The 20,136-nt window shown below is 49.5% G+C and overlaps 1 protein-coding gene and 2 long non-coding RNA genes across 3 annotated transcripts; 1 reads left to right on the top strand and 2 right to left on the bottom strand.

Moving 5' to 3' along the window:
• Positions 1-341: 341 nt before the first annotated feature.
• KLF4 (Kruppel like factor 4) lies at positions 342-5,058 on the bottom strand. The gene is made up of 5 exons (XM_038553035.1): positions 4,666-5,058; positions 4,428-4,548; positions 2,820-3,831; positions 2,551-2,715; positions 342-1,447 (listed from the first exon to the last, which is right to left on the bottom strand). Exons 1-5 carry the CDS (start codon positions 4,668-4,670, stop codon positions 1,272-1,274), a joined length of 1,479 nt encoding a protein of 492 aa, XP_038408963.1. The 5' UTR covers positions 4,671-5,058; the 3' UTR covers positions 342-1,271.
• Positions 5,059-6,275: 1,217 nt separating this feature from the next.
• Positions 6,276-13,518, top strand: LOC102152093. The gene is made up of 3 exons (XR_005367097.1): positions 6,276-6,827; positions 7,590-7,641; positions 7,907-13,518. It is a non-coding gene; the product is annotated as an uncharacterized LOC102152093 (long non-coding RNA).
• Positions 13,519-15,470: 1,952 nt separating this feature from the next.
• On the bottom strand, positions 15,471-17,807 carry LOC111097958. Its single transcript, XR_005366438.1, has 3 exons — positions 17,687-17,807; positions 16,420-17,204; positions 15,471-15,750 (listed from the first exon to the last, which is right to left on the bottom strand). It is a non-coding gene; the product is annotated as an uncharacterized LOC111097958 (long non-coding RNA).
• Between the last annotated feature and the right edge of the window lie 2,329 nt (positions 17,808-20,136).

The following is a 20,136-nucleotide window of genomic DNA, read 5'->3' on the forward strand; positions in this document are numbered from 1 at the left end:
TTGTTCTGAGTGCAAGGCTGGCCCCCTGAGAACGATTTTTATATTTTCGTTAATTTTTAAAGAGAAACCACAGGGATCTCTTAAAATATGAAACTGGAACTATGTATTTGATGACTACTTTTCTATTAAACTGAGCCGTTCCTACCTGGAGATTCACACTCAGGTAAGGAAATTGCTTTTGCGTACTTTTACGTACGTTTGGGGAAGAGCAACCTAAACCAGGTTCGGTTTACCTCTGTGATCTCCAATATTCAGCTTCCAGCCTTACGTTAAGTTCGACAGTACTTACTGAACTTTCTGTGACATGCTTTTCCAGGGGGAAGAACAGAACAAAAACAATGTTCAGATAAAATATTATAGGTTTATTTAAAACTTAATTCTCACCTTGAGTATGCAAAATACAAACTCCACAAAATGTTCATTTTTTACTTTGTAGTTTACAAATATACAAAATAGAAGTTTGCTTAAATTTATATTACATATTTATTAAGGCAAGGAACTATATAGAAAAAAACATTTGTTCTGCTTAAGGCATACTTGGGAATAAACCATTGTACAAATTATTGCACATCTGAAACCACAGTGCATTAACAGACTGTCTGCATAAAAAATGTTAAAGAAGTAAACCAGGCGTATTTACCTGACTTAGGTCATAAATGTAGATCGGAAGACAAAAATAGATTTTCCTTGTCAAAGTATGCAGCAGTTTGAGAACTTTGGCTTCCTCATTTGGTACCTTTAGAACCAAGACTCACCAAGCACCATCGTTTAGGTTATTAAAACACATTTTCTGTACCTGAATTTCTTCCTCTTCGTCTAATATCATAATAATGGCTTTTAGAAGGCAAAGAAAATACAAGGTGATCTTTATGCTTATATTGCATCGAAACACAATTCAAGGGAATTCTGGTCTTCCCTCCCCCCATCTCATGGATCTAATTTATACCCTGATATCCACACCTTCCAGTCACCCCCCTTTGGTGTTTTGTAAGTCCAGGAATATTTCAAGTTGGATTTAGAATTGGAATGATAGAAGATCCAGTCACAGACCCCATCTGTTTCTTTGATTTGTCTTCTGGTTTCCTGTGTCTCCTGATTATCCACTCACAAGTTGGCTTGTTGGGAACTTGACCATGATTGTAGTGCTTTCTAGCTGGGTTCCTCCTCTCCCCAGGGTGGGAGAGAAGACAGTGTGAAAGGTAAAAACAAAAACAAAAACAAAATACTGAATTTTCTTCTGGCAGTGTGGGTCACATCCACTGTTTGGGGATTTAAAAGTGCCTCTTCATGTGTAAGGCGAGGTGGTCTGACCTGGAGAAGGCCCTGTCGCACTTCTGGCACTGGAAGGGGCGGTGCCCGGTGTGTTTGCGGTAGTGCCTCGTCAGTTCGTCCGAGCGGGCGAATTTCCACCCACAGCCGTCCCAATCACAGTGGTAGGGTTTCTCACCTGGGAGAGGAAGAGAACCGCCCCCCGCTGTTGAAGCCATTGTCGAGTAATGCACAATTGGCTAAAACTGGAGGCCAAATATCAAACCAACTCCCCAAGCACCCCACTCTGAAAGAAGCCAGCAATGTTTCTGGACCCCCTCAAGGCCCTATTAAATTTCAGATCATAAATAGGAATACTAAGCTTAAAGCATTCTTTTTGATTTTTTTTTTTAGGGGAAGAGACCTACACTTCTATATTGCTAACATTTTCACTCTTTGGAGGCCAAGCGTCACAGGGGAGGGAATGAATTTGGGAGCTAACTTGTCTCTTCCACCCAAACCAAGAGATAGTCTCCTATCCACCACAACTGGGTAGAAGCCACCAGCACCGACTTTTTTCTGCGTAAGCATTTCTGGTATTTTAATGAATCGTACACCTACATGACCTTATGTACCTACACTTAGGTGACATGGAAATTCTCCGCAGTGACCATCCTAAACCACAATCTTAGCAATCATAACCATTCAATTCTTGGAATTTAAATAGAACCTACTTATGAAAGCTTAGAAAAATAAAAGGAGTGCGAATCTGGGAACAACCAGTGAAGTCTGTTTTGAAAAATTAAAAACTGATAACAAGACCTAACGTACTTTTTGTACCACAGCACGGAATTTCTCTTTTTAAGATTTTATTTTTTAAGTATAATCTCTATGCCCAACTTGGGGCCGGAACCCACAACCTCGAGATCAAGAGTTGCACCCTCCACTGACTGAGCCAGCCAGGGGCCCGCGCAAAGTGTCATTTCTTGATAACAAGGGCAGTGGCTCGCTCAAACCAGGTATGAGAGGCCCAAATGCAGCCTGGAATCTCCCTGCCTTTCAAAAGCCTAACAGAACTGCGCACGTTCAAGCACCGATACCATCCATCAAGCAAAGGGCTCTTGGGCAAAAAAGGAGGCGCCAGTTTGCTTTGCTGTTCTGTTCTGTCCTGTGATCCAGGAGATGGAGGAGATAAGCTGCACCCCACATCCCAAGGGAGCCCCTGAGAAGTGCCCAGTTGGCCTGCACACTGACACCCCCCCCCCCCCCCGCGCGCCCCTTTGGCAGCTTCTGTTCTCCTACCTGTGTGGGTTCGCAGGTGTGCCTTGAGATGAGAACTCTTCGTGTAGGTTTTGCCGCAGCCCGCATAATCACAAGTGTGAGTGGCTGTCCTTTTCCGGGGCCATGACCTTCTCCCCCTCTTTGGTTTCGGCTCCTCCGGCATGCAGGAACCAGGAGGCATGAGCTCTAGGGGTGGAGAAGGTGGGGTGAGCATCGTCCCCTGAGCCCCCGGAGGGCCGGCTGACGCAGGGCTCCCCAGCCCCCGAGCTATACGGATCCCCAGGACTGACCTTGGTAATGGAGCGGTGGGACCTGTGGCTGCATCTGGTCTGGCAAAAAGGGCGGGTAGTTGGGCCCGGGGTGGGGGTGAAAGCCCGGGGGGAGTGGTAGGGCGGGGTGACAGTCCCTGCTGCTCAGCAGTTCCTCGGCACCCAGGGTCGGGGTAGTCCTGCTGGGGAGCTGCCGCCCCAGGGGGAAGTCGTGCGCTGGCGGCCGGTGGCCGTTGCTGAGAGGGGGTCCGGTGCCCAAGTGGGCCTCCAGGGGCCGGCCGACCGTGCACGACGAGACCGCCTCCTGCTTGATCTTGGGGCACATGCGCGGCGGGCCGCCGCTGTAGGGCGCCACGACCACCGGGTGGCTGCCATCCGGGCTGCCCTTGCTAACACTGATGACCGACGGGCTGCCGTACTCGCTGCCGGGGGCGCTCAGCGACGCCTTCAGCACGAACTTGCCCATCAGCCCGCCACCTGGCGGCTGCGGCTGCTGCGGCGGAATGTACACTGGGTCCAACTCGGGCCGAAGGAGCTCAGCCACGAAGCCGCCCGAGGGGCTCACGTCGTTGATGTCCGCCAGGTTGAAGGGGGCCGTGGGAGGGGGCACGGGCTCCCGGCTGTAGAGGAGGCCGCCGCCGCCGCCGCCGCCACCGCCACCGCCGCCGCCCGGCGCCACGCCCGGGTCCCCCCCGGCCCGGATCGGGTAGCTGAAGCTGCAGGTGGAGGGTGCACTGGCCGCACCGCTGCTCGACGGCGAGGACGACGACGAGGCCGACGCCGACGAGGACACGGTGGCGGCCACGGACTCCGGGTGGGACAGCGAGTTGGAGAGGATGAAGTCCAGGTCCAGGAGGTCGTTGAACTCCTCCGTCTCCCTCCGGGGTAGCAGAGCGGGGTTGCTGCCGCCACAGGCCGCGCCGACTCCGCCGCCTTCCAGGTCGGGGGCCACGGTCGCCGCCGCCAGGTCGTAGGGGCGGCCGGGGAGCACCGGGGGAAGTCGCTTCATGTGCGAGAGCTCCTCCCGCCAGCGCTGCGGGCACAGGACGGGAGAGGGGCCGTCGGTGCGGGGCCGGGCCGGCGGGGAGCGGCTGCGGGGGCCCGCGCTGCAGTCCCGGCCCGGCCCCGGGCCCCGCGGGGAGGCGGTGCGTCCGCCTGGAGGGTGTGGGCGTGTGTCCGCCCGACTGCGTGTGAGCCGGCGCCTCGGGCTCGGCAGCCCGGGTCCTCCCGGCCGGATCCCGGGGTCGCCGAGGGGCTCCGCCTGCGCCCCCGCCAGCAGCCCCCGCCAGCAGCCCCCGCCCACGCGCCAGGCTCGCTCGGGCCCGGGCGGCGTCCGCGGACGCATCCGCCTCCCGGCCAGTGGCCCCCGCGCCGGCCCTGCCGCCAGCGCTCGGAGACGTGTGCCGGCCCGGGGCGCGCCCCCGGCGGCTCCGCGGCGGCCGGACCACACGCACGTACGCGGGGCCGAGGGCGCGGAGGCCACCCCGGGAGCGCGGCGGGGCCCGGGCCCGTGCGGTGGCCGCTCCTTGCCCGCGCCGGGCGCCTCCCGGTGACCCCGAGGCTCCGCCCGTCCCCACCGCAGCCGCAGAAGCCCCCCGGACGCTCCTGCCCTTTCGGGGCCACACTCACGTTATTCGGGGCACCTGCTGGACGCAGGGTCTTCTCCCTTCCCGCCGGGCCGGACGCGAACGTGGAGAAGGACGGGAGCAGAGCGTCGCTGACAGCCATGTCAGACTCGCCAGGTGGCTGCCTGCGGGCCGGGGTGGGGCGCAGAGGCGGGGGTCAGGGGGCCGCGCTCCGACGCCGCCCAGGCGCGGCCCCCGGGTCCGCGGCCGTCGCCCCTCCCTGCGCCCCGCGCCGCACCTACCTCATTAATGTGGGGGCCCGGAAGGTCCTCGGGAGTCCGAAGCAGTGGGGGTACCCAAACCCCAAAGTCAACGAAGAGGAGAAAAAAAAAAAAAAAGACGAAGCCAAAACCAAAAACCCCAAACTGCCCGAGATCCTCCTTTGGATTAAATATAAACGGGAGATGCCTTTTGCTTGCTTGCTTGCTTTTTTTTTGGAAAGTTCCTCTGTACACAAAAGTTCTTAGAAAAGTTGTAAACTCGTAAAAGCAGACGATGAGCCGAGGCGCGTAAGTAGGTCCGTGGCCGAGCTGCGCTGCGCTCCCTCCGACTCAGCGGCGTCCTCCACCGCTGCTGTCGCTGTCGCTGTCGCGGTCGCGGTCGCGGTCGCGGGGGCCGCGGCGGTCGCCGTGGGCGCGGGGGCCGCGGCCGGGCTGGCGGGCGGGCGGCGCCGCCAGGTGAGACTGGCCGCGGTGGCGCGGGGCTGCGGACGGGGCGGCGGCGCGGCGCGCGGAGTCCGGGGGGCCGAGCGGGGCGCGCGCGGCCATGGGCGCTGGCCGCGGGCGGTGGGTGGGTGGGGGGCCGGAGGGGCGGGGAGGGGCGCTTGGCGGCTCCCGGGGCCGCCGCCGCCCGCCGCCGCCTCTGCTCCCCGCGCGCCCGCAGCCGCGCTCGCTCTCTCGGGCCGGGGAACTGCCGGCGGCCGCCGCGCGCTCCTTACTTAACTTCTCGGCTCCCGCCCTACCCCGCCTCCTCCCCGCGGTGCGCCGCGGCCCGCCGCCAGGCCCCGCCCCTCCCTTTCTTCTCCCCTCCCTCCGCGGCCCCCCCGCGCGTTGCCATGGCAGCTAAATAAACAAACTCGGCGCACGTGGGGGCGGGGGAGAGGGAGGGGCGCGGGCGGGGCCGGGCCGAGCCGTGACGCCAGCCCGGCAGCTGGCGGGCAGGAGCCGCGCTGACGCCGGCGGCGGCGGCGGCGGCGGCGGCGGCGGCGGCTGCCCGGGCGCGGGGCGCGGGGCGCGAGGCGCGGGGCGCGGGGCGCGGGCTGCCGGGGAGCTGTGCGTCGCCGCGGCCCGCTCTGCGGGGCCGAAGCCCGTGGCCGAGGGGCCCGCCGGGGGCGGAGGGGTCGGTGCGGCCTCCGCGCCCCGCCCCCACCCCCGCTCCGGCCGCGCTCGCCGCGCAGTCTGCGCGCTGGAGAGAAGCGCGATTATCCGCGTGACTCACGCGGCCGTCCGTCCCTCCCCTGTGCGCGCAGCGGCCCTGCCGGGCCCCGGGCCTGGACCCGCGGGGCTCGCCGTGGCCGCCCGGCGCTGCGGCGGCAGTGGGAGCCGGAGGGAGGCCGCCCGGGGCGGGACGCGGGGTTGCGGGCGCGCGGGCTCCAGGCCGATGCGCCGCGGCGGACGCCTTCCAGCCCGCGGAGCTCAAGCGCTCTACGCCTCGCACCCTCTTTCCGCTCTACGGATGGGGACACTGAGTCATAAAGGGGGGCAGCGGCGAGATAAAGGTCTGCGGGGCGCGCGCTCCGTGGCGCGGGTCCGAGGGCCGAGCGCCCGCCCCCCCCCCCCAGGGGCGCTTCGCTGGAGAGCGGCCACGTGCCAGGACGTGGAGCCGCGCGGCGGGACCCCGCTTCCCGAAAGGGGCCCGACGGGCTCGGGCGGCCGTTCCCGCCCGCCGGGAAGAGAAGAGGAAACGGGAGCCTTAGCTCACTCGGGCCTGCAGCCTTGCTTCCCCACCCCCACGCTCCCCTAAGTTCGTGATCAGTAATTTTCCAGTCGGGAAATGTTTTCGCCCTCGTCTCTGCAAGCAGTGCCTTTCTTTTCCTCCTCCTCCTCCTCCTTCATCTCCCAAACGTGAGCGTGGTGCTCGGTGTCGCCTCCCCAACGGAGGCTTGCGAGGTGCTGGGTTTGCACCGGAGGCTCGCGGAGCCGGGCCTCACCCGCCCTGCGCGGGGCCTCCTCACCGCGGGCCCAGGGCTGCCTCCTGCTTGAAGTCGATGTCACCTGTTTGTTGGAGTGCCCCCGATTCTGCTACCTGTTAGGTTTCCCCAGAATATGTATTATCCCTGATTTTTCCGCTTCTTGCCGGCCACGGAAGCATTCTTGGAATGCATCTCATCCCGAGTGAATCCGCTCGGCCCTCTCTCTGCCAACGACAGGAATCCCTCTAGGTCCCGAGAGTTGGAGACTTGGATGTGAGTGAAGATGACTTGCATCCTTTGGCCAAGGCCTGCAGCTGGGGGTGGGGTGGGGGGTGGGGAATACTTTGGCAGGGAAAGGCCGACCCTCCCCTGGCCTGGAGGGTTCGACCTCACCCCATAGGAGCAGGCTAGTTACTCTAAAAACATTGCCCTTTTCAAGTGGAGGAAGCAAGAAAGGAAGACACCTGCTACCCCCCCCCCACACACACACACACTCCTTTCATTTGTGATGGCAAAAATTTCTTGGGATCCCAGAACTCGAGGATTGCATGGAAAACTTACACACTTTTCCATGGAGGCCTAGGTTCCTAAACCCCAGTGAACTTGGATGAGCCCTTGACTAGCAGCCATTACCCTGGGCATGTAAACATGGAAATCAGGACTTGGAGTTTCTAACTTAACTAGCCAGTGCATGAAGGGGTTTTTTTCTGCTTTGCTCTGCTTTATCTAAAGCAGTAATAACCCTTCCCCTCCAACAAAAGTAACCACCACAATAAAAAAAAAAAAAAAACAATATTACACAGATGAATTGGAAAGACACTATTATTATGTCACATAATCAAGACAAGGTTCTGAAATTCAATTAGAAAGATGTAGTTTCCAAACAGCCTTCAGGAGGAGTAAAGCCAGTGTCTCTTTGTGGAGGGCAACTACCTGGTTATTCCTCTGATTGCATCAAAAAGTGAAATCTCTATATTTGCCCTGGATTTCTAAAAGTGTAAGGAATTTCAAATTCACAGATCATCTCCTTTCAAGGCAGGTGCCTGGTGTGACAACAGGGTTATGACCCTCCCTCTTTTCAGAACAGGTAGGTCCAGAAGAGTTAAATCCCTGCCCTGTATAATTTATAAACATGAGGCTGAGTAAACCTTTGATGACTAAATTGCACTCTAAAATAATAATAATAGAAGACACCCTTTAAAGAAGAATTACATACTTACTGGTGACTTTATTTCAGCAAACTGATATTACAAGTTTTGTGGTATGGATGTTAATTATTAATGTCCTTGTAGTTATAAAATAGATTTTTGTTTTTAAAGATTTTTTTTTTTTTCCAACACAAACTACATCAGGTGGGAGAAGATGACAGAAGCCGTCAGTTACTGACCGGAGTGGAGACTTGGAGGAGTGTGATTGATTGAAAAGGCTCAACATGCTTCAAATGAAGGACTCTGCATCCAGGATGCACCAGATCTGGGCAAATAACAGCTCCCCAGGGAGCCTGGCTGCACCCTGGCCTGGGTTGTCTGCAGAACTGCCTCAAGATTCAGGAAAAGCTGGGGTGGTTTGTTTTTTTTAATGTTTTTTGTTGTTGTTTTATTTTGCTTTGTTTTTGTTTTGTTTTTCAGAAGGTGGCAAAGCTTTTCTCAGCCTCCACTTTTATTCCTTGGAAACTCCATCCTTTTTCACCTTGGTCATGTGTGAAAGGTTAAAAAAGTGGGCTTAAGCACTAAATTGCCTGGGTTTGTTTTCTGGCTCTGCTGATTTTAGGTGGCCAGGTTATTTGGCCTCACTTTGCTTGTTTCTTCTGTAAAATGGGGATAGTCATGGTACCTACTTCTTAAATTGATGAGATCATAAGTGAGATTATCAGGTAAAGTATTTAACGCAGCCCCTGATGCTCCCTGCATGATAGGATTACTGTCACCAGTATTCTCCAGGGTACTATAAACTTCATAAGGAAGGGAGCTATTGGCTTGCCCACCGCTGCATCTCCCAGTCCTTATACAGTGCCTGCCTGGTACATAGGGATGCTCTGTGTTTGTTGAATGAATGAATACTGTACTTCAGCAGGAAGTTGGTCTTTCAGCCCTCCATTGGAGGCTCATGAATCCCCTTTTTTTGTCAAGAGCTTCAGTCCACCCAGTCGTATCCTAATTTTTCCTAGGTTGTTTGATCACTTCCCCAGCCTCCCAAACTAGAAACCTAGATTCTCCTTAACTCCTCCCTCATTTTCTTTTTATTTTTTTTTAAGATTTTGTTTATTTGATAGAGAGAAATTGGGGCTCCCTCCTAAGCAGGGAGCATGATGTGGGACTCGATCCCAGGACTCTGGGGTCATGACCTGAGCCGAAGGCAGATGCTTAGCCAACTGAGCCACTCAGGTACCCTCCTCCCTCATTTTCTTTGCCCTGGGCATTTAGGCATCCCCAGAGCTCAACCATTTCCATTCCTAAATGACTCCGCTACCTTTGACAAAATTGGGCTGCCTTGGTTCAAGCTCTCCTCGTTTGTGGCTTTTAATTCTTGCGGTGGCTTCCAAACTGTTGTCTTCCTCCTCCTGTTTCTCCACCACCTCCCCCAAAGTCCCACTGGAATTTCCCTGCTAGATCTAGTCCATTTTTATCACAAATCACTCCTTAGCCTCCTGTACCACACTCTTCCTACCATGGCCCTCGACAAACTTTGCAGAATCATCTCCAGGGACTGACCCCACCCTCCCTAAACTTTAACTGGATGTTCTCTCAAGTCTGAATACACGATGTGTTTTCTTCATTGGCTCTTTTTCTATCTGAAATGCCTTTTTTCCCCTTGGGGGCTCTCCTCATCCTCAAACTCCTGAGCCCCTTTTATTATCCCTTGGGCTACCAGTCCCCAACTGGGTTAGTCCTCTTCCCTCTGAGCTCCAGTAAAGCTGGGTGGTGACTCTGCTTTGCCATTTATTTACCCAGCGGATTCCATGATCTGGTTACTTGTTCGTGGCTCCTGTTCCACTGTGGCATCTTTAGGACAAATGCCCAGTGAGTATGCATTTTAGAAGGAAAGAAGCAAAGCTGCCCTGGTGAAATGATTCATCTGGAAGCCTTGTTCTTCCCTATCTTGTCAGTAAGGTTTTTCTCTGGTTCAGAGTTCACTGGCTTGGTTCTCTGTTTTCCAGACCCTCTCTTCCCTTCACCCACTTCTTTTCTTTCTTTGAAAAGTGCTAGGAAGCAGACAGAAAATAAAGTCCCTCATAACTCTGCCCTCACAAAACAGACAAACAGTGAGAGAACAGCCCCGGCCAAGGCATTGTAATAAAACAAACTAGAAAACACAAACAAAAATAACCAAAAGCCAAACCAAAACCAAATGGAGAGAGAGTCAACTCTTTTCTGTAGCCAAATCCATTGCCTTTCAAAACCCAAACATTGGGTATTGAAGTTTTTAGAGCAGAAAATGAGTCACAGACATTTAAAAATCAATTCTCAGAAATTTAAAAATCTTTCTCAGGAACTTTTAGGTTTGATCACTTAAGTGACATTTTGAGCTCCCAAATTTTAAGTTCTACCTTCTTTAAGCTGTTTAAAAAGAAGTTCTAAACTTAATGGGATTATCTTAAAGCTGTTTGAACTGGCAACAGTTAGCTAAATTCAGGTTTTCAGAGTCTTTGTCTTATTCTGAGACGCTAAGAAGATACAAAAACCCCTCTCTTTAGGCTGTTTAAGTACAGCGTAGTATCTTTTAAAAGTAGGATACATGGTGGTAATATTTCTTTTAAAAGATTAGGGTCTGACGTTTACCAGCTTTGTCGAGCATGATTGTTTTTATAAGCACCAAAGAATCTTCTGATACTATATGCATCTGAAAATAAAAATAGCATCTAAGAGTAAAAGAACTAGCAAACAAGGCAAATCAACAGAAAAAAACCCATGGCTAGAGTTTTCTTCTTGACTTGGTTCACCAAATTCCCCTGGCTCGTTAAACTCTTTCCTGGGGAGAATGAGCAGGGGAAAGAACTAAGACATGTTCTCAGATTCCATTTTCTTAATTTAAAAGCCTTAGTCCCTTAGAGTCTTAGAGTAGGACAGCCGTAGGAAAACATGGTTCCTTGGTTTGAGTCAGAATGGAGGTAAAAAAAAAAAAATTTGCATTATGGAAAGTCTAGGGATTTGGAGGTTCAAAAATGAATGCTTCACACCCTGAGAAATGCAAACAAGAAACAAACAATTCTGTATTTAATTTTCTTCTCCGTTTGTGGGCCGGACAAGAGGATAGGTTATTTTTGCCAATTTGACATTATGTACTTTGAGCCAAGGAAATGATTTTTAAAAAAATAATAATAACAATGCATTTGATTACCCTGTGCCTGCGGTTGACTCTTTTTCACAAACACTGTGTTTGTTAATCAATTTTAACGTACTGTCTGGTGTGGATAGTGCTAGCTAGGAGGATGGCCAGTGCCAGTGTTAAAAAAAGGAAAAAAAAAAAAGGCCAAAATTAATTTCTGGCAGCACTAAATATCTCATTGTGGTCAATGCATTTTTCAAAGTTGATAACTCAAATCTAGACACACGCTCGTCTATCAAGGGATGACCAGAAGCTTTTTTGAAAGAGGAAACCCAAGAAGAGTTACCTAACCTTAGAGGAATTCCCAGCATTTTAATAGAGATTCAAGAAGGTAATCTATTCAGACTGCATTCAGTCTATGTTGTCAGTTAACTGATGAATTTTTCTGGTTGCTACATTTACCCAACAAAGCTCTCAGAGCCAAGTGTTTATGGGAAACACTGAACTGTTGAATTTCAATGTTCTCTGTTTCATTCAGCAAACTTGGTTTTCCATTCAAATAGCAACTCCTTTGGGCTTCTTAAAGGACTGGCCAAGGTCTTTGGGCTATCTGGATGCAGTTTACAGTGTCACCATCTGAGTTGAATTCTCTGTGCCTTCTTGTTATAACTCAGTGAAAGGGGGTGTCTTGGCCGAATTCAAAGGGTTGTGGGAGAGGAAGGAAAGGGCTTGAACTGAAAGTAGTGAGTGTGGCTACTCTGGGGGAGATGGCTGGGGCTGCCACCCAGGCCCTCTTACTGCCTCCTACTAACTGCATGACCTTGAGTGAGTGATGTCACCCGGCTCCACTCCACTTTCCTGATCTGTGTCATGGGACTGTGAATATACCTGCCTCCCAAAGCTGAGGTTTTATTTGGTTATGAAAGGTACCATGAATGTTTGCTTCTCCCCTCTGGCAGTGAAACCTGACACAATTCTCCCCCTGATAAACTTGAAATGGGTTCTGCAGTCCCCAACACGGGGAAATGATACAGTGTCTGGATTTGAAAACCAAAAAGCCAGGGTGCCAGGCTGGCTCAGTCAGTGAAGCAAGAGATTCTTGACCTCATGGGCCAGAGCTCAAGCCCCACCTTGGGCATAGAGATCACTTAAAAATAAGAAAGAAGACTAAAATACTTCTTCACAGAATCTTCTTCCCCCCCAAATGTCCCGGCATCCCTGCAGATGCAACCACTAAGGAACATCCTCAGCTGAAACTTCACAAAGATGCTGTTGTCAAGTGTGGCCCTGTATCAGTTTGTAATGGTGCACATCATGACTTGCAAAGGGCTTTTTGGGCTATGGCAAATCTAGAAAGACAGTGACAGTTGACCTTTCATATGCCAGGCAAGAGCTAGATTGGGCAGAGGGGGGGTTTCAAGGTCAAGTTCATAATTGAAGAATTACGTACCAGCTGATAATGTTGGCAAAATTCTAACACCGTCTTTCCTGGAAGAAAACTAGAAGGATCTGCTATGTTTTCCCTTCAGGATTCAGAGCTAAGTAGTGACTTTCAAATTAATAATTAACTTCACAACGATGAGACACTGTAGCCAGTACTAGGCTGAGGCCTATATATGCAGTAAGTCCTGTCCCCTTCACAGCACCCCTGTGAGGTTGGTTGATGCCCTTGGTACTCTAGTATGTAGGCTTCAAGCGGCGAGGACTCAGCCTGACTTACTCTATTTTCAGAATACGGTACAGTTATAAGACACATCATAGGTGTTCAGTACAAATGTGTTTAGTAACTGTACCTCATTTTGCAATTTTAGAAGTGGAGCGCAGAATGGTTAAGTGACTAGTCCAGGGTTATGCAGCAAGCTAAGTGAGACAGCGTTCTTAGAGCCCACGCAGGGAAGGAGGCCTGTGGCATCACTACTCTGTACGTAGCCTGCCCCTTAGTCATCTTTGTTCCTGTCCTCAGCTGTGTGGGGCTTCCCTGAATCCAGAGTTCTTACATCAAGTTCTCTGGAGAGTAAACGTCTAATCTTCTGCCCAGCTTGGAGTGAGAAAGCAGTTACCCAGCTGCATGGGGCTAGGGAGAAATCTTAGGGCCCGACTGCTTGGATAGATGGAAGGATGGATAGGTGGATGGGTGGATGAGTGGATTTCCCAATTGCTGCTAACATAGGCTTTCAAGCAATAATTATTATTTTTTTTTCCCAAACAGTAATTCTGTTTTCACTCCCATATGCACTTAACTTTCCGGGTAACTTGGTGTCTCCGCTTCTTGGGCCTTCCAAGGGTCCTGTACCTTGAAATCAGTCTGCTTTGTTTTCCACTTTCTGTGATCTAAATTTGTGGCCATTTGTCCACTTGCCTTCCAGTTCCCACCCTCTGTCCTGGTTGGTTTTGCTTTTTCGATTATTTTACTGTATTTTAAATGGGGTCTTGGAAGGAGCATCAGAAAACATGTTTAGTACACCATGCTCAAACAAAAATCCCTTACTCCTTTTATTATTTTACTTTTTTTTGTTGTTGTTGTTTAACGGTAACTCTAGGCCCTATGGAGCTTGAACTCACAACCTCAAGATCAGGAGTTGCAGGCTCCACTGATTGACACAGCCAGATACCTCTTATTATTTTATTTTTTAAAGTTAGATTTATTTTTCTGATTTCAAAAGTTAATGTTTGCTATTAAAAAAAAATCTATGTGTGTGTGTGTGTGTGTATTTAAAGGTTTTATTTATTTATTTATTTGAGTGAGAGAAAGAATGGCAGGCAGGAGCAGGAGAAGGAGGAGCAGGCTCTCGCCCTGCCAGCAGGGATCCTGATGCAGGGCCCGATCCCAGGACCTTGGGATCATGACCTGAACCAAAGGCTGATGCAAAACCGACTGAGTCACCCAGGCGCCCCTAAATGTGTTTCAAGTAAAAAAAAAAAAAAAAAAAAAAAAAAAATCCGCATCCTACCAATCCAGCTATGACTGTGATTAACAGTTTGGTGTATAAATTTTCAGAATTGTTATACATATATAAAGACAAAAATTTATTTTTCAATAAATTATGGGTTATCACTTGCACACAGCTTTGTAAATTCGCTTTTATTTTCACTTAATAGTATTACCATAGATATCCATGTTAATATATAAACATACTTTATACTTTTAAACACTCATACTTTTCCTAATATTGGTATCAATCCATCCCTTGTGACGGACATTTAGATTGTTTCCACTTTTTCACTATTACAAAATTCCTATGTGCACCTTTAGACATACTCACTCATTTCCTTAGGCTCAACTTATGGAAATTGTTTCATTAGGTTAACATCATCAGATATTATCAAGCTGTTCCTCAAAAAATGTACATTCCCATCAGCAGTTTATATTCCCATCTGCAAAGCATCAAGGTACTGTTTTCCTCACATGCTGAGTAGCACTGAGCGTTATGATCTCATTCCTTCCCTACTCCTTTTAAACGCTGGTATTGACGTATATCAGCTTTGGGGCTCGTCAGCCTCTTTTGGCAGTTGGCTTGGGCTTCCTTCGCACTCCGAGAGCGTAGAAACTGTACAGTGTTAGAGCGTCATCGTCGTCAGCTTCCACTTTGCACCCACAGAAACAGAAGCCTAGGGAGTGGAGGTGACTAGTCCATGCCACATGCCTGCAGAGCTGCAACCACCGAACGCTTGTCCTGACTCCTGGCCAAGTACAAGTGTTCCCTGCATCAAGCTGCTCCGACACGGGAACCCCACGAGCTGCCCTTCCTGGAGCCCCTTCCCTTCTGAAGCTGGGAGCATGCACCTCAGGAAGAAGGATGAGAAATAGCATTTTCAGGGCACCTTTTTAAAAAATTTTATTTAAATTCAACTTGCTAACATATAGTATAACACCCAGTGCTCATCCCATCAAGTGTCTCAGGGCACCTTCTAAGGGCTTCAACCTGCCCCAGGTACTTTGCGTGTGTTATGCCGGCAATAATCCGAGATAGGAATTATTAACTCCGTTACAAGGAGGAATTGGGAAGAACTGGAGATTCAGCTAATCAAATTAGTAATCTGCACCCAGTCCCAGGGGATTTGACTCTGGGGACCAGATGAGATTTGTTAACAGTGAACACTGTGGCAGCATGGGAGTTGGATTTAAAGGGAGGAAGAATGGTATCAGCAGGCCCAGGCGGCCCTGTGTGGGGAAGGGGGGTGCCTCCTGGGAAGCCTGAGGACCCTCTGATACCTCCTCCCCGCAGCAAACGCTGAATTCAGGCTAAGAGTGAAAACTGGCAGCTTCAGCTGCGACTCTCAAGGCGGCATCTCACTGTTTTGGGATCTTGTGTTGCTCAGGCCTGAGCATAAGTCCAGCACAATGCTTGCTGGCTTAGCCCCTGTTCTGGAAGGAGTGAACAGTCCAGCATGGCCAGTGTGTAAATGTCAAGTAAACACCAAATTCAAGTGCAATCTAACTATTGTGCTGGGACTGTTTGCTTTAGATATAATAGTCAGCAGGAAGGGAGAAGGGGAGAGAGGGAGGAAAATATATGTCATTTCATAAGGCAAATCATGAACGTGGGAGCCCTCCCTGGGCCGGCTGGAATGTCACCGAGACCAACGTCAAATAAATAAAGAGCCTGCACTCCATGTTGCAAAAATAAGCATGTCCATTTGCTTGAAAAAAAAAAAAAAACGTTCAGATGAGGGCACATTTTCCAGTCAATCACACTGCAGCAAAGTCATCCTGTTGAATTTGTGACTCACAGGCTCTCTGTGTCAATAGACAGAGCGTAAGCCCATCTTTATGACTTCACTGGGAGATGAAGCAGAAGTCGGGATGAGGCAGGGCCGGCTTTCAAGCAGGGCTCGAAGTTCTGACAATAAATAGCAAAGGAAAGTCTGACCACTCAGGGGCTGGGCAATTGCATTTGTTGTTCCCTTTTCTTTATTTCTCCCTTGTCTCCTAGAAAAGAACCAATTCAAAATTTTACTGACTTCATCCCTCCCTTCCTTGCCTCCACAGGGACGGAGGGCTACGGTTGACAGAGCCTTTCCTGCACTTGGTGTTCTGCACACAGTGCTAGCCCCTCTGCCCGCGTAGCAATTCTGTAGAGGAGTTGGCATTTGTGTGATTTTATGGGTGTGGGTACTGAGGCCAGTAGGGTTGGGCACCTTTGCAAGCTCCTGGCCATGGGTTCAACTACAGCTCTTTTCTGGCTTGGATTTCAGGTCCTGCGCACTTTTTTTTTTTTTTTTAAGACAACCTCCCATTTTGCTGTTTTACCGTAAGCTAGACAGTAGCCTTGGCACTGGGGCGCCACAGATAAATAAAAAGTGGTTCCTGCCCTCAAAGAACTCAGGGGACCAGCCAAAATACTCTTTCTGGTATTCAAGATCGCTGGGACATGATCAGTTCAGGTTGCCTGAAACCAGTAGATATTTAGGGAAAGGTAGTACCAAGAGACTCACGGCTCGTATTCCAAGTTGGCACCATTTGCAGATGCCTCTAGAATGCCTGCGGGATAGGAAAACCATGGAGAGATAATAGACCATAGGTGAGCTAACCCAGTGCGCTTATAACAGCTGACCCGAAAGCAAGGCCGCAGCCAGTCAGCTCTGCTGTTTGGCCTACCGGCTGAGGCGGGCCAGAGGCCTGGTGTTCCGTCTTGTGTAGCCACGGAGCAGGGTACGTAGGGACGGGAGCCCAGGCCACGCAGCCGGAAGGCTTGACCTCTGGCCTGGGTTCGGCTGCCACACATGTGAGCCTGGGGCAGCCGTTCACTCAGTCTGCACCTTGGCCTCTTCCACCATAACCCGAAGGCCAGAAGGAGCAAGTCCCCCGTAGCCCAGAAGCATCGAGATTAACCTGCATGGTTGGATCTGCTCTTGACTTTGGATGGCCTCGGCCTTACATATTTGCAGTGCTGAGAAATGAAAAAAGCAAGGAACCTGCTAGTTCTCAAGACTGAAACATTTCATCTTCACTCTCCCGGCAGCTCTGCTGCAAAGTAACTTTGATCCTTTAAAACATCTGTTGTCTGGCCAGACCAAAGCAGTTCTTAGAGCGGCTTTGCCTTCATTTTCACATAACACCGATTGTTTTTTTTCTTCTCTTTTCTTTCTGGGGGGCCCAGTGTTCGCCCAGCTACGCGCAGTTTTCAGTGTGTAGAATGGATTCCCTGGTTGCCTTCGTCCTCCTAAAGTTCCAGCCCTTAACGTTTTTCTTCCTGATGGCTGGGAAAATTCTTGAAAGCACACGGTCAATACTCTTTTGCTGGAATATACTTTTAAAAACTTTATTTTGGCTCCGTGTTGTTTGTCAAGCCCTCATAGAGCCCTGTGAGGAGACTACTCCGTTTACCATTTTGAATTTCTCCCCTTCTAGCTGGCAAGCATCATGTTTCCGCTGTAATCTGCCTGAAAAACAAACAGGAGAGTTTACACTGGTCTCTGTGTCAACCATCTGTCTACTCAATGATCTCTACAACAATGTAAGTGCTAGAAGTCCAATTGTGAGTGTGTGTGTTTGTGTGTGTGTGTGTGTGTGTGTGTGCAGGGAGAAAAATTCATTCACTCCTTCATACAGCTGATATTTAGGGACTGCCAGCTATGTGTCTGGCTCAGTGCTGGCCACTGGGAACTTTCATGGTGAACAAGATAGACGTGGCCCTACTCAGAGCGAGCTTACAGTATTGTCAGGAGAAATACATTAATTAAATGATCACAAAGGTAATAGCAAATTGTAGAAACTGCTGGGACGGAGGATGCACAGTGTAGCAAAGCTTATAAGAGGGGCAGCTGGTCTGGTTGGGGTGACTAAGGAGGGTAGATGAAAGTCATATTCTCTTTGTGAACTCTGATCCCTGATGAATGATTAAGACCCAGTATTTGTGCCTTACATTTCTGTAACTAGCATGGCCTCAATGGTATTCTTAAGAGTATTTCATTTTTTAAGTTATTTAATGCCTCAGGCTAGGGACTTAAGGCCCAGAGATGAACAGGACATCGCCCAAGAGACACACCCCTGAAAGAAATTGTAGTGCAAGGTGGGAAGTGTCATAATAGCAAGTGGGATGCAAAAGGTTGCCTGGGAGCCCAGAAGAGAGAGGGATTGATTCTGTTTGAGATGTACCTGGCAGGGAGGATGCCCAACTCCTCAGAGTGGGGTTTAGGCAAAACAAAACATGGTGGTAGGACAGTTCAGAGTGTAGGTGGAATGTGTGAGATCCAGGGGCACCAAAGTAGAGTGTATAGGTGGGATTGGTGATCTCTGGAAAAGTCTTTTGGGGGAGAAAATTGAGGGGCCCAGTGTCGTGATTTCCCTTAAATCAAATGGTTATTCAAAATGCACATGTTAATGTTGTCCTTTACATGCTTTCAGTGATCCTAGAACAATGTTAAATGTTTTGTCATAGATTTATCTTACCAGTCATGATATGATTAATATTTTCTTTAAACCCACTCATTTTTAAAACTTTCAAACATATTTCATGATACGTGTAATATCACAATTTGGATGTACTAGCTCAGTGTTTTATACCATATAATACAATAAATGCACAACGGTGAAAATAATCAGTGTTTCTCTGGGTGCCATTTAAAGTCTTCTTGAGTCCTGTGAGTGGTACTTATACTCTATTTTTATAAAAGCCATTCTGCTATAACTCTAGGGCAATTTAGAATGTTAAAAACTGAAGCTGACCTGTTTCTTCCATCACTTGTGTTACATTCAGCAACAGAGCAGAATCTTTTCTGTCTATCTAAACTGGTTTCTGTGACTAGCAGTTCAAGGCCATTTCGTTCGTCTGCTTTTGGGCTTGGATTCTCTCTCTTTTAAAATTTCATTTTCTCCCATTTATCTGGTTCTGAAGAGCACACTCTGTCCATCCAATGACAGTCTACCCACATACCTCCGCTTGCGCTCCCCTGAGATGAAGCTTTTGGTGGTCAGTTGTTGCCTGTTTGAAATATAGAATGTATTTTTTGAAAACTCATAAGTGAAAAAAAAAAAAAAGAAGAAGGAAGGAAGGAAAAAGTAAAATACTCTTAAGTAGGGAATTAGCCCTAATCAAGCATCTACTCTTTGAATCAATCCTCCGGACAATCCTGAAACAGTAATAGTCAGTAGTAGTTAAAGCTTCATTTTACAGATGGGGAAGCTGGGGTTGAGATGGATCTGAGTAACAGCTGGCCTCAGGGCTATGCGGCCAGCTGGAGCCAGGCTTTGTATTCAGGACTGTCTAGAGATCCAGAGCCTGGGGGCTCTCTCTTTGGCTTCTAAATTCACTTGGATGAACTTTGTCCCTCATCCACTTAACAGACATTTGGTAAAGTCGGTTCTGTACAGAATGCCCTGCTCTATGAAGGCAGATTCAGAGAATATGAGTGACGTAGGCTGTGTTCCTGGTGTGTGTGTGTGGGGGGGATGGGTGTCAGAATTGAGACCATTATGATTTTAATGATCAAGTTTAATTAGTTTTTAAGTTTAAAAAATGAAGTTTGGCAGCACCCGGGCAGCTCAAGTCAGTTAAGTGTCTGTCTTGGGCTTAGGTCATGATCTCAGGGTCCTGGGATCAAGCCCTATGTTGGGGATCCTATGTTGGCTCAGTGGAGAATCTGCTTCTCCCTCTCCCTCTACTTCTGCCCCCTACTCATGCTCGCGTGCTCTTTCTCTCTCTCTCTCAAATAAATAAATAAAATCTTAAGGAAAATTAAGTTTGTATCAACTAAAACATGCACATGGTAAAAGATTCAAATTGTCGATGAAAAAAATCTAAGACTGAAAGCAAAAACTTTCCCCATTGCTCCTAAATAGCAAATCTGTTCCATAGATGAAACCATCTTGATAGCTTCTAGAGTGTTTACTTTTTACTTTTCCCCCCGCACTGGAAACCATCTCGAATAGCTTCTTTTTTTGTTTGTTTGGTTTTGTTTTAAAGATTTTATTTATTTATTCATGAGAGATACAGAGAGAGAGGCAGAGACACAGGCAGAGAGAAAAGCAGAGAGAGAGAGAAGCAGGCTCCATGCAGGGAGCCCGACGCAGGACTTGATCCTGGGTCTCCAGGATCTGGGCCAAAGGCAGGTGCCAAACCACTGAGCACCCATGTGTCCCTCGGATAGCTTCTTATTGTGTTTACTTTTTCCTTTTCCCCGGCACTGTGCAAAACTTTGAAGTAACTCACAGTGATTGATATGCTTTCTTTTCCTTTATATAGAAATAGAAAACCAAGTCCGTGAAAAAAGAAGAAGGAAGCTAGCACGCAGTGCAGTTGCTATGACTGAACATCAGATCTGCTTCTAAGCTTCCTGGTAGCCAAGGCAAAAAGGGAACAAGCTGAGTTCCATA

The sequence above is a fragment of the Canis lupus genome, chromosome 11, assembly GCF_011100685.1.
Source record: "Canis lupus familiaris isolate Mischka breed German Shepherd chromosome 11, alternate assembly UU_Cfam_GSD_1.0, whole genome shotgun sequence".
NCBI lineage: Eukaryota > Metazoa > Chordata > Mammalia > Carnivora > Canidae > Canis > Canis lupus.